The sequence below is a fragment of the Nannospalax galili genome, unplaced genomic scaffold (genome assembly GCF_000622305.1).
Source record: "Nannospalax galili isolate Female #2095 unplaced genomic scaffold, S.galili_v1.0 scaffold498, whole genome shotgun sequence".
NCBI classification, from domain to species: Eukaryota; Metazoa; Chordata; class Mammalia; order Rodentia; family Spalacidae; genus Nannospalax; species Nannospalax galili.
In genome coordinates this window covers 2,023,093-2,036,034 of record NW_008342032.1, presented here as the reverse complement: position 1 = coordinate 2,036,034, position 12,942 = coordinate 2,023,093, and the positions used below count along the sequence as shown (strand labels likewise).

Sequence of the window (12,942 nt, the reverse complement as noted above, 5' to 3'; positions counted from 1 at the left end):
GGTCAACAGGCTGCACTAACAGTCTGGGTTTGAATCCCCTCGCTTGGAATATAATCTGGGGAAAAAAACTGAATGCCTTGATTTATGCCTGGGACAAACCCGCGCTGGTAGCACTTGAGTAGCACAGAGTTTAGAGAAGTGTAGGGTAAACATCCGTCAGTGTTAAGTGAGTACTGTATGTGAAGCCCAGCGGCTCATCCGTGTGCTCAGAGGCCGGTGTCAGCAGGCCTGACGGCTTTAAGTGGGCTTGCCTTTAACTCAGTATGCTCCTGGGTCCCAGAGGCTTCCTTGAAGGGGTGGGGAGAGCGGTGGAGGATGCTCTGGGAAGGGTCAAGGGCGGTGGAGGATGCACCAGGAAGGGTCAAGGGCGGCCGGTGTGCGTCCGACCTGGGCTGGCGGGGCAGCGGCGGGGAACCCCGCCCAGGAGGCTGCCCGGTCCCCGGGGCTGGCCGCTGCTGGAGCCGACGGGGCGGAGAGGAGCGCGGGAGGAGGAGTAGGAGAAGGGGGCTGGTCAAGGGAAGTGCGACGTGTCTGCGGAGCCTTTTTATACCTCCTTCCCCGGAGCCCGGCAGCAGCAGCCGCCGCAGCCATCCGTGCGATCTTCCATCTCTGCTGCCTGGACCGAGGATCCGCAGTCGCCGCAGCATGTCGGAGGTCAAGAAGCAGAAGACGGTAGGCTGCCGGCCCCCGGAACGGCCCTCCCCTCCCGCCGCGCCGCACGACTCGGGTCCCGCCCTCCGCGGGAAGCTCGGGCATCGCTCAGCCCAGAGGCGGCGGCGGAGGAGGACTAGGAGGCGGAGGGGAGAGCGGGGGGATGCGTCTGCGATCCCCGCACCGACCGCTCAGGCAGCCGCTGCCCCGCAGCCCCTGCCCGGCGGCCCCTCTCCGCCCAGCCTTTGGGAACGTGCGCTCCTGGGGGTCCCGAGCTTGGAAAGTTAGTCATGACTGGAAGCCAAGACCCGAAATAGGAAAGTCTCTCTGTCCTCCAACCTTTCCAGACCCGCCTTTTCTTCAGCGGGACCTCCGCGCGCAGAGTGGGTGGTGGGCAGACTCTGCCTCCACCAGGTCTGGGCGCTGGTAACACGTCAGCGACTGGGCACTGGGGTTCTAACCATGGGACCTTCTTGGAGTAGATTTTAATGACAGATTTTCATAGAAGAGACTGCAATTACCTAGGCTAACTGGAGGAAAATTGCATTTCCACACCGGCAGGATTTAACCCTCTAGCATGATTCTCTCTCCCTGTTGGGGGTGGGGGTCACACGACGACTTAAGTTCAGTATTGGGGGGGGGGGTCCCAGCGTTTGGTGGAGTAAGATAGGGGACGGTTTCAAAAGGTTGCGGTTTCCTCCAGAATTAATTTGGGCTGTCCCCATTTAATGGGAAAGATGAGGGCATGTTAAAAAAATTCCTCTCCCGATGACAAATTTGGCTCTTACAAAATTTGCATCCTTAAAACTGACAGCACTTCTGTCTGTCACGATCCCAGTAAAGATGGGGGAACCAGCAATAGTAATCATAGACTCTGAGTTAGAAGCAGCCTTAAAGACAGTATTTGGGTCCCTCAGATGTGGTCTGCAAGCCTTAATTAAAATCCCACCCAGCAAACCAGCTGCTGGTCCTTCATCTCCACCCACATTACATGTCTCAGATGATTGTAGTGGATTCTAAATGAGAAGTCCTTGTAAGTAGATGTGTGATCCGCACATAGTAGGTGCTCAATAAATAATTCCATATGCTGCTTATTACTGTACTTTGAGGTCTACAATATTAGTGGGGGCTGGGAAAGAGGTTAAAAAAATACAAGGGATGGGGAATGGAGGAAGTCATGCAGGGGCTAGAGGTGTGGCAAAGGGAAAATGTGGGGACTCAGTGCCCTTAGGGGACTACACTGGGCCAGCAGGAGGGTTCAGGAGGAAAGAGACAACAGTTGGGCTCCAGCTGTTTCTTATCAGGAGTGATTTCAAAGTGCAGGGACTCAATTTTCTATGTAGTATGTTTGAAAAGTATTAAGTGATGTGTATTCTTTTTTCACTTGATCAAGTTCTGTAAGGTCCTAGACAGTGTCTTCTGCTGTGGCAGTCACTTTTTCTATGGTGGGGATTTAGTCTCCCTTTCCTGCTTGCATCAAGAGCTGCCAGCTCATAGGAGGAGCTTTGTCAACCATTAGTCAGAAAGTGGTCTCTCCTTTCACACCTCCAGTTAGCAAGAGTCTGAAGTATAAAGTTGAGGGAAGGGCCTTTCAGGTCCAACTGAGGATGCTGCACTGTTGCCAGTGAGGAATTTAACACCAGAGTTTGGTTTTCTTGTGTTTACAAATTTGAATCTCCTCCTCCTCCAACCCCTCCTCCTTCTTCTTTCTCCTCCTTCTTCTTCTCCTCCTCTTCCTCCTCCTCCTCCTTCTTTCTGTTGTTGAGAGGTAGCGATCTGCACGTGATTAAATCAATACCCAGAAGCACTAACTGAAGCAGAACTTCTGAACTTTCCCTTGGTCCAACAGTGATTTCCAACTACTAGCCCAAGTTTCCAGAGGGCCAGAGATGCCCTGTTGGTTCTTCAGCCAGCCAGCTGCAGATGCATGTGAAATCTCTCAAGCTGTGTTAACCTGAACTGAGTTTTGAAACCTTCCAGAACAAAACAAATCTTTCCTATGTATGACCTCTGAACCCATCAATTACTTGAGAAGCTTGCTCATCTCCGAAGGCAGCCCAAGTGAGACCAGCTTTTTTCAGGGACTTTGCAGTGACTGTTAAGTTGCTGTCTGCCTGATGGATAGAGGACAGACAATTCACACAGCAGCCACTGCAGCACCTTTATATGCTTGTGAAGACCCCTCTGTGTGCCAGATGGTGATGATCTGATTCCTTATTAAAAGACACAGCTTGATAATTAGTAAGGATGCAACAAAGTCATCCAAATACTGTATTGGCAAATTTTCATCAACAACAAAACATCTTTTCCCAAATTTTTTTGCTTACTCTCTGGGTGAATATGGCCTTTCACTTCATACCACTCTAGGACTGGGAAATGGTCTGGGACTAAATGAAAGACCTATGAAAATGATTTACTCATAAAGCTCTAGAAAGAAATGAAATGTCCTCTTAATAAAGAAAGGGGCATTCCTTCTATGCTAGCTGTCTTTATCATGGGAACCAAAGAATCAGCTACCAGTCACATCCTTCTGTCCCACCCTTGCCTTACCTTCAGTCCTGGCTAACCTCAAACTCCTGTATACACAGAGACACCTTGGAAAGAAAAGACAGAGCACCTGAGAGACTGGCAAGGAAGGGGAGGCCAGGCCAGCACCTCTCTTGCTGCATCATTTCCTGGATTACCATTTTTCAAGGACCACAGATAATACATGATATTCTGGAAATAACCAGATAAAAAAGTCAACCGAGATACTCTATTGTTTTTTAAAGGGTGGAACAAGCCAGTGTTAGGAAGGCAAAGTGGTGTGTTAAAGACCTGAAGGCTTTCTGTGGCTATAGAAATTATCCACATTTCATCGTTCATTACATTATTTCCCTGGAAGTGGCTGCTTTTAAAACCATTTAACAGGGCTGAAGAGATGGCTCAACAGTTGAAAGCGGTGGCTGTTCTTGCAAAAGACCTGAGTTCAAATCCCAGGACCCACATGACAGCTAACAACTGTTTGAAACTCCAGTTCCAGGGCATACGATGCCCTCTTCTGTCCTCCACGGGCATTGCATGACACAGGTACACAACATACATGCAGGCACAATACTCATACACATAAAATAAAAATAAATAAAAATTTCAAAAAAAAAAACTATTTGAAAACAGTACCTAAGGCAAGGCATGAATTTCTAGATGAAGCATCACTGGATGGAGGTAAATATGGGTGCATGTTGTGTGTTCAGACACACAGAGTTTCCTCTCATCCTCACAGCAGTCCTCAGCTCAGAAAATTACTGAATTTCATCTCTAGGAGAGGAGCAGCGTAGGCCAGGCATGATTTACCCTCAGGTCCATTGAGCGGCAAAGCTCACGCTTACACCTTTTGCGCCTGTTTCAGGAAGCAATCTCTCTAGCCTATTGTCTCCTCATGTGTAAAATGGGATGATAGTGACTTACATTATTTTTGCTATTTGAGACTCAGTTTTACTGTGTGGCCCAGGCTGACCTCCAACTCACAGTCCTCTTGCCTCAACTTCCTTAATGCTGAGATTATAGGTATGTACCACCACACATGGCTGACTTCTGTTTTATTATTTTTATTACACTGTACTATTGTGGTTTGGCATAACTAAGAAGAAAGCATGGGCTACTGAAGGCTGAGCAAATGGCAACTGCTAGACTATGTCATAAGAGAAAACAAATGCAGAATTGTGGGGTTGACGGTTTGAATACTCATTGTGAAAATCTGGGTAGAAGGCACGGATTGATAAATAGTACAAACACGCCTCAGGAATCTAAATATTGTATTAGCAATATTTTTGCTAATAACTTTGGTGATGAAAGGCAGTCCACGTGTAACTAAATATTGATCTAACTTTTCTCCACCCATCCTGTGCCTTTGACTATTTCCATATGTACCTTAAAAATCGTGCTTTCCAATTCATGCTGTTATTCCTAATAATAGATCATCTGTTCGGATATTTGTCTCTGAGATAGCTATCTTTGTGTTTTATTGCTCTTCTGCCACTACACATGGCCCTGCGGTTTTCTTTTAGCATAATTAGGCTTAGCTCAGCCATGGAACCTCCAGGGAATAAGAATGTGAGAAAGGAACCAGTGATGTCAACTTCAGTCCTAAGAGATACCTGTTTACTTCAAAAATCTGTCCCTAAATGGTAATGGGCACTTGTTAGACTTTGTATTTGGAAGTCTTTGGAAAACCCAAAAAGTAGAGGTGAGTAAACATCAATATGATGCCATTCAACCCTTGGTGATTTGTTCATGTAGCAGCTGAAACAGCATGCGTGCCCAACACCTGCATGCTGCCTGCCTGGCAGAGTAAATGCTCCAAACACATTGAGTAAATGAGTGAACTAATGGCTGCAGAATTCATCAGAGCCCTAACTTGTTCGTAAGTATGTCTTTAGTAGAACTGCTACTTTTCTTTGCTCTTGTGTAGTTGGTTATTTGTACTAGGGAAAAAGCTCTTTGCAGGGTTTCTCTGAGGCTGAAGATGAGAGCCTTCTTTTGGGAGGACAAGCCTTTGTTCTGGCCAGAAGCCTAGCTGTGTAGCTAGGATCACTATAATTTAAACTCACTCCTTTTTTAATACTACCCGAGTGCTAGGAACCTGGGTCATGACTCTGTACCTAAGACAAACCTGTGGCTGCAGCTTTTCAGGAAGCTCCGCATCCTCACCCTATATGTTTTGTGTGCCAAGGCAACTGTCCTTGGAGGGATAGAGAGTGAGTTGTTAGGACTCACTCTTATTTTGGGGGCATAGCTCTTAGAAGCCCTGCACGATATGAAGAAGAAGGCCTTCTTTATTCTCCCCTCTTGTGTTGGTCCTACTCTTTGATTTCTGTTCCACCTCAGCCAGTAAAACTCTTGCAGTCAATTCAAACATGCTTTTGTCAGCAAAGACGTCCTGCGAGGACAAAGTGTCTGCCCTGCTTGCTTATGTCTTTGGGTTCCCACTTTCCTCTGGATTTTGCTTGATAGTTTCTTTCCACTTCCTAAACTATTTTATATTTTTAATTAGATTATTTTATACCATAACAAGCATTTTCAGTTACTTCTAGGTCCACACTTTAGGTTATATTCAGTGGAAGACCTAATCTATCATTGCTGGACACACAAGCCCCTGCCTCTTCTCAATTCTTATGTATCACTAATGCTTCATATCCTACCTATACCTGAACCCGTGTCATTCTTAAAAAGGTATGCTTTAAGACCAAGTGAACTTGAGTGAGATAAGTAGTCAGAAATATATAATTCAAGACCTTTTCCCCTATAGAGTGCTACAGCCTGGAATGGGGGTGCTGGTGTTGTCTTGGTGGTCTCCCGAGCGTCCTTGGAGATATGCACTGCCCTGTTGGTCTGGTCCAACACAGAAAGGCCTCTTCAGTTTCAGCAACTCTCTGACTGATCCTGTGAGGTCATTATATTGCTCCAGTGTGTAACTCTGGGACTCTGGGAAAACTTGGTAGAGCTGCTTAAGTTTTTTGATGTTTCCCCACTACACTCAGGCATGTGGAAGCCAGCCCCTGCTCTGCTGTAGCCAGGCTGGGACTTGGAGGAGCTCTGGGGACTGCTGAAGTTCACCAGGGTCTCTTCTCTCTAAATTCAGAAACAGCCATGCCCTCAGCCTTCAGCATCCCCACAGCTTGCTGGCCTCTCTCTCCCCAGTGCCTGGTAGAGGAGCAGGACATTCCCTCTCAGATTCACAGGGGAGGGCTTCCAGCTCCTCTTCTGATAGAAATTAAATTAAAGCCTTTCTAGAAGGTTGACTGGTTTGTCATAAACCTTGAATTTGTGCAAATTTGGTTATCCTTCACTTTCCTGCTTCGAAATCACCATTTTCCCTCAATTTGGAATAAATAAGTCCACAAGATAAACATTTGTTCTCTTTCTTCAAAAGTGCAACCACACAACTACCCTCTGATGACACCAGGCGTCCTGTCAGTGGACTGAGACTTCCCTTCAAATCTTATCAGCTAGTCTTCCTGCATTTTAAATTTACTCCTGGTCAGTTTTCTGTAATCAGCATTATGGGAGCATGACTACAATTTAGACATCCTGTGACCTGTAATAAAACTTTCCTAAAACAGTATTTTAAATGTATTATGTAAAATGCTGCATCATGAATAATGTTTATTTCTGTGCTGGATTGATATTAGATTTAAATATCTAGTTAATATCTGCTTCACATAGTTCATTACAAAAATAATGATTTTGCCCAGGATGGTGGTCCATACCTATAATTACAGCACTCAGGAGGCAGAGACAGACAGAGCTCTGTGAGTCTGAGACCAGTGTAGTCTGCTTAGGAAGTTTCAGGCCCGCTAGAGTCACATAGTAAGACCCTACCCTCCCAAAAAGATTTTTTTAAAAATCCACCAATCATCTATATACAGCCTAACAATATAATTACTTTTTAACTTATGCTTTGTAGATTCTTTTAAAATCATTTGATACTTATTTTAAAATGCCCAAAATAAAATCTGAGATCCATCCCCATCCCCATGAAATGTATGCTTTCCCAATCTCCAATAAAACTGGCAACTTAAGGCATCAGTGATGGGGCTAAAGAGACAGCTCAGTGATTAAGAGCATTTGCTGCTCTTTCAAAGGACCTGAGGTTGGTTCCCAGCACTCACACTGGGTGGCTCATAACCCCTGTAACTCTAGCTCCAAGGGATCCAACGTCCTCTTCTGGTTTCTGCACATTCATGACACACACACACATACATACACATACATAGACATTAAAATAGAGTCTAGAGAGATGGCTTGGTGGTTAAGTGCATTTACTGTTCTTCCAGATGACCTGGGTTCAGTTCCCAGCACCCACATGGTGGCTAACACCCATCCTTAATTCCATTTCCAGGGTACCTGGCACCCTTTTCTGGCCTCCGCAAGTACCAGGCACACATGTGGTGCACTTACATGCATGCAGGCAAAAACTCACACACATAAATATATTTTTTAAAGAAAATGTTTTTAAAATATGAAAATAATTTTTTTAAAGAGAAAAAGACATTAGTGACAATCTTTATTCTCATGTTTTATCTAGTGTTTAAAAACCTGAATTTGGGGCTGGAGAGATGGCTCAGCAGTTAAGAACACTGGTCGTTCTTTCAGAAGACCCAGGTTTGAATCCCAGCACCCACGTGGTAGCTAACAACTGTCCATAACTCCAGTCCCATGGGATCCAACAGCCTCTTCTGACCTCCACGGGCATTGCACGACACAGGTGCACTTACCTACATACAATACATGCATACACATAAAAATAAACAAATAAAATTTTTTTAAAAAAACCTGAATTAACCTTTCAGTTCTCTGCTGATGGTTCCTGTGGGTGTTGCTTCCTCCTGCTCACCACCCTAGGTCTTGATCTTTCCCCTTTTAGTTCCTGCTAGGTCCTTCCTCATTAATGTATGTGTTTACTCAGTTAGCAAATACATATTGAATGACCAAACCAGGAACTCTGCTTACTACAATCAGCTCTAGCTACTCTAGCTTTACATTCTTTATTTACAGATTTAGTCTAGTCAAACTATCTAAATCTATTCTAAACATAACATTTCCTTTTTCCTAAAGGAGGTCCCTGTACTCCACCACTCTAGCGTTAACAGTGGTCTTGAGCCAAAAGCAATAAAATTTTCAGCTGACTTTCCTTACATATTTAACCCTTTTTTCTACTAAGTTAACTTGTGTGTGTGTGTGTGTGTGTGTGTGTGTGTGTGTGCCTGTGTGCATGTGGTGCTGGGGATTGAATTTGGGGCTTCTCACAGGTTAAATAAACACCTGCTACTAAACTATAGCACTAACCTTCTTTTGTCACTTTTTATTTTAAGACAGGATCTCATTAAGTTGCTCAGGCTGGCTTTGAACTCACTCTGTAGTTCAGGCAGGACTTGAACTTGTGATCCTTCAGTTTCAGCCTCCTGAGTAGCTGGGTTTATAGTCTTGTGCCACCAGGCTTAGTGCTATTAACTTTTAAAATTGTGTGTGTATGTGTGTGTGTTCAGAGAATAGTAGTGTTACCAAAAGCTAAATTTAAAATCTAAGCCCTTGTGTTACAGTTGACATACAGCATTCGAAAGCTTTGCTAGGCTCCACGGCCATCTTCTTGGTTGACAGTTTGCGGACACCATCTCTAGACTGGAACCCTGATGACACAACCATATACCTAGCACATGCCCTTGAAAATTGTCCTACCCTTTTCCTACAAGTTTGTCTATTTCTATTCAACAACAAAAGAATTCTATAAATAAGATAAGCATTCTTCTCCCCGAGTTGTTCTTTCAGTGAGTGAGCCACACTATGCCTCAACTCAAGTTTAGCCCCACAAACCAAAGAGCAGCATTTGAAAGATGTCGCTTGGCAATTTCAAAATATTCCAGCTGTTTTTTCTTTAGAAAACCTAATTAACTTCCCCCTTACTCCTTCTTCCTTAAAACTTCTCAGAACATTTAATTGCTTTTATCAAAATAGAGATATCAGGGTTTGTGGGGAATTCAGTTGCTAGCATGCTTGACAGGGGTGCAAAAGCCCTGGATTAGATCTCCAGTGCTTCATACACTGGGCTTGCTGGTGAACGCCTGTGATCCCAGCACTCGCAGATGGAGGCAGGGGGATCAGAAGTTCAAGGTACATAGTGAGGCCAGCCTTGGGATATATGGGACACACACACACACACACACACAGGGGGGCGGGGGCGGGGGGGGTTGGTGAAACCCTGTCAGGCAAAAGCTAGACCACGTTCAGTTACACACTAAAGCCCCAGTTCAGTCTTATCTCTAGATCCATCTGTTGCTGTTGTTTCTCAAGTTCTTGAGCAAGAAGTCCGCTGCAGTAAACACATGGTTCTGCCAAGTAAACCTACTTAGCTCACTGCATCCCAATAGACTGATTTCCCCTCTCATTTATATCAGCAATTACAGCTCTTCAGCCACTGGGTCACTATTATCACAATGTTTTGAATAGTTATTAAAAAATAAGAAAACTTCATATTCATCCCTTGGGTTTAAATTGGCCATACAAATAAAACCTAGATATTAAAATTCCAACTGTGGGGCTGGAAAGATGGCTCAGCCATTAAGAGCACTAGCTGTTCGTGCAGAGGACCCGGGTTTAGTCCCCAGCACCAAAATGGCAGTTAACAACCTTCCATAACTCCAGTTCTAAGGATTTGATGCCCTCTTCTGGCCTCTGCAGGCACTAGACCCACAAACAGTACACTTAGCATACATGTAAGCAAACACTCATACACATAAAATAAATAAATAAATAAATAAATCTGCTGACCTCCTAACCCACACAACACCTTTATAAGTTGAAAATTTTCCCAAGTGTGGAATCTGCATGTTCATCTGGAGTTTCACTTTTTAGAGCATGTTTTGTTACAAGTCTCCTCTGCTGTGATCTATTTATTGAGCACTTATGCACCTGGTACCAATCCTGGGGAGTCTTCCAATGATCTTATTTAGTCCTTCCCATGTCATGAAGCAAGGGTGTGAACAATAGTCAGAAAGGAACTTGTTTAGCTCGTGAGTCTTTAGAAAGTTACCCAAAGAAGCAGCCAAAACCTTGCTCCCTTTTCTGTGGTTAAGAAGTTGTTTAGGGCTGGAGAGACAGCTCAGCGGTTAAGAGCACTGACTGCTGTTACAGAGGACCCAGGTTCGATTCCCAGCACCCAAGTGGCAGCTAACAACTGTCTGTAACTGTAGTTCCAGGGGAATCCAATGCCTTCTTCTGAGCTCTGCGGGCATTGCATGACATGGTGCACTTACACACATGCAGACAATACATTCATACACATAAAAATAAAAATAAATAAATAAAATTTAAAAAGAACTAAAGTTATTTATTTCACAGAGGGAGAAACACTTAATGCCATAGCAAACCGGCTAGATTAGGGAACTCATACTATATTTTTCTGCCTCATTTGCACAATATTTAGGCAGCTATTTACCATTGCTATCTCAAGATAACGATAATGAATTCAATTTAGAGACATTGCTTAGCACTGCTTTAAAAAAAAATAAACAACATAAATTAGTGAATATGCATTTTTCTATCCAGCACATTTCTTTCCTCATGATGACAAAAGGTGAATAATTAGGAAATAAATTTTCTTTCTGTGAGTAGTAATTTTTATTGCTTAGCCTTACTGATATGCCAGTAGTCAGTAAATGTGCACAGAATAGTTTGTTTCCTTGAAAGTCAACAATATTTGAGCCAAGTTGTAACCATGACTTGTAGATCATAAAAGGAAACTAGACCATCAAAGGATTTTTCACATAATAAGAATTTGACCTAACTGGAAAGCTTACGGATATTGTCAACCAGATCTATGTCTGTTTCAGTGGCAATTAGCAAGGAGTACCTTGAAATCACAAGGATGTAAAAGGCAACTTGTATGATGCTTGGAAGAGATATTTGGGAGAATAATTTTCTTCTAGCACATTGGGTAGTCCACGGGATTTTTTTGAAATCAATCCTGAGTTAACATCTCAAGGATAGGAACTAAGAAGGTGTGAACTCCCATTCCTAGAAGGTCACTGTGGAAGGGAAGGAAGGGAGCCTGTGTTTTTGTGTGGAGGACAACAGTGACTGGGTATGTTGCGGGGCGTAAAACTGGAGTCTTTTACTGGAAAGGAGTTACACTATTTAAACAAAAAGAATAGTGGTTACTGCATAAACATATGACTCTCACTGTCCATGACTCCACAATGGAAGATAAAAGCTTGTGTTGCCTTACACAGCCTCATTCAGTGAACGGGGACATGCAGGTCCTCAGAGTGCCCAGGTCCTTAGTTTTTCTTCTCAGTATTGAGGCCGTGGTTGCAAAGGTATCATGAGCCTCCCTTACGTTATTCTCATTGACATTGTAAACTCCCTGGGGACTCAGGAAGGCACACTGTATATCTGATGAGTTCTCCAAATGGTAGAAAGGAACAAACTTTTATGCAGGAACTTTCCATACCCTGCCTGAGCTCATCCTCTCATTAACATGTGGTGTAGTTACTGTTCTTATTCTTTCTTTACCACAATTCAGTTAGCTCACCTCTCAGTTAATAGAACAGATTTGTAAAGGATACTGTGAGACTGGAGACTATTTTGATCATTTAAACATGCATTTTAATTTTGTCTTTGTGAATGCAGATAAATGCAGTAAAGAAATAATAAAGATGTGGTTGCACTGCAAATGATTTTCCTCAGGGTCTATTTGCAATGTTGTATAAACTTTAGAAGATGTGGATTTTAGCAAATGCTGTTAAAAGGCAATAAATATTAGTGTGGGTAAGACCCTGTGGCTAGTTTTAGGAACAGTAGTTTTTGGAATCAAACCCAACATTTCACCTTAGTAATACAAGGCTTTAGTGTTCCAGCGAATGAATGCATGTACTCAAGAATAAGTGTCCTTAGAAATAACTACAGCGACTTACATGTAACTCTAGACCTTGCCTTGTTCATTATGCAAGTGCTTCACAGTTGAGCATTCATGAGTTACAAGATCCCAAAGGCCAACAAGCTCTGGGCCTGTTCTGGGATGGGCTAGAGGTTTCATTGGCTTTTCCATGGCTCAGCAAAGAATGTTAACCTTTGTGGTTCAAGAAGTTCCTGTCATACACACAGCCTCCTTACCAGAACCAATGGCAAAAAGAAAATGCACAGAGTAACAAGAGCATAGCCTGCAGAGGAGCCCCAGCAGGGCCAGTGTGGGAGGAGCCACTATGATCTGTGCTGAACACTGTGACTGTGGCTGTGAGCATATTCCGAAGGCAGTTATGCATTTCAGGAGCCTCGTTTGATGTGTGTTGTATTTCCATGAGGGTGATTGCTGCCTCCTTGCATTGTTGCAGAGTTCCTCTGGGTATTTATAATTGTTTTTCCATCATACTTAACAAGACTTATCCATGCAATTTACTACTTATCCCAGCAACTCTCCATAAGGGTTAACAGTAAGTCTTAGAAATCATACTTGAAGACACTGAAATAAAGAGATGAAGCAAGTGATTTTCTTGTGGGTCAATATGATAGCAGAGGAAATTAAAGTTTGCCAAATTCAGACATCTGGTCCTATGCTTCCTTTTAGAACAGAGACATAGGAAAACACTCATACGCATGAAAGGAAAGAAGGAAGGAAGGAAGGAAGGAAGGAAGGAAGGAAGGAAGGAAGGAAGGAAGGAAGGAAGGAAAGAAGCCCGGCTGAATAGTTTGCTATATGCCATTGTTTTGTTTTGTTTTTTAAAAAAATATTATGTTTTAAGCTGGACATGGTGCCAT

General features: G+C 43.5%; 1 protein-coding gene across 2 annotated transcripts in view; it reads left to right on the top strand.

The window, feature by feature from the left end:
* Nucleotides 1-237: 237 nt before the first annotated feature.
* The window catches only part of Papss2 (3'-phosphoadenosine 5'-phosphosulfate synthase 2), a 77,158-nt gene continuing 64,453 nt past the window's right edge, over nt 238-12,942 (top strand). Inside the window, exon 1 of one of the 2 annotated variants that reach the window (XM_029565793.1) lies at nt 238-672. In XM_029565793.1, coding sequence (XP_029421653.1) covers nt 316-672 — 357 coding nt within the window. In that variant the 5' untranslated portion in view covers nt 238-315. The remainder of the gene's footprint in view (nt 673-12,942) is intronic. The other variant, XM_008837856.3, reaches the window with a different exon arrangement.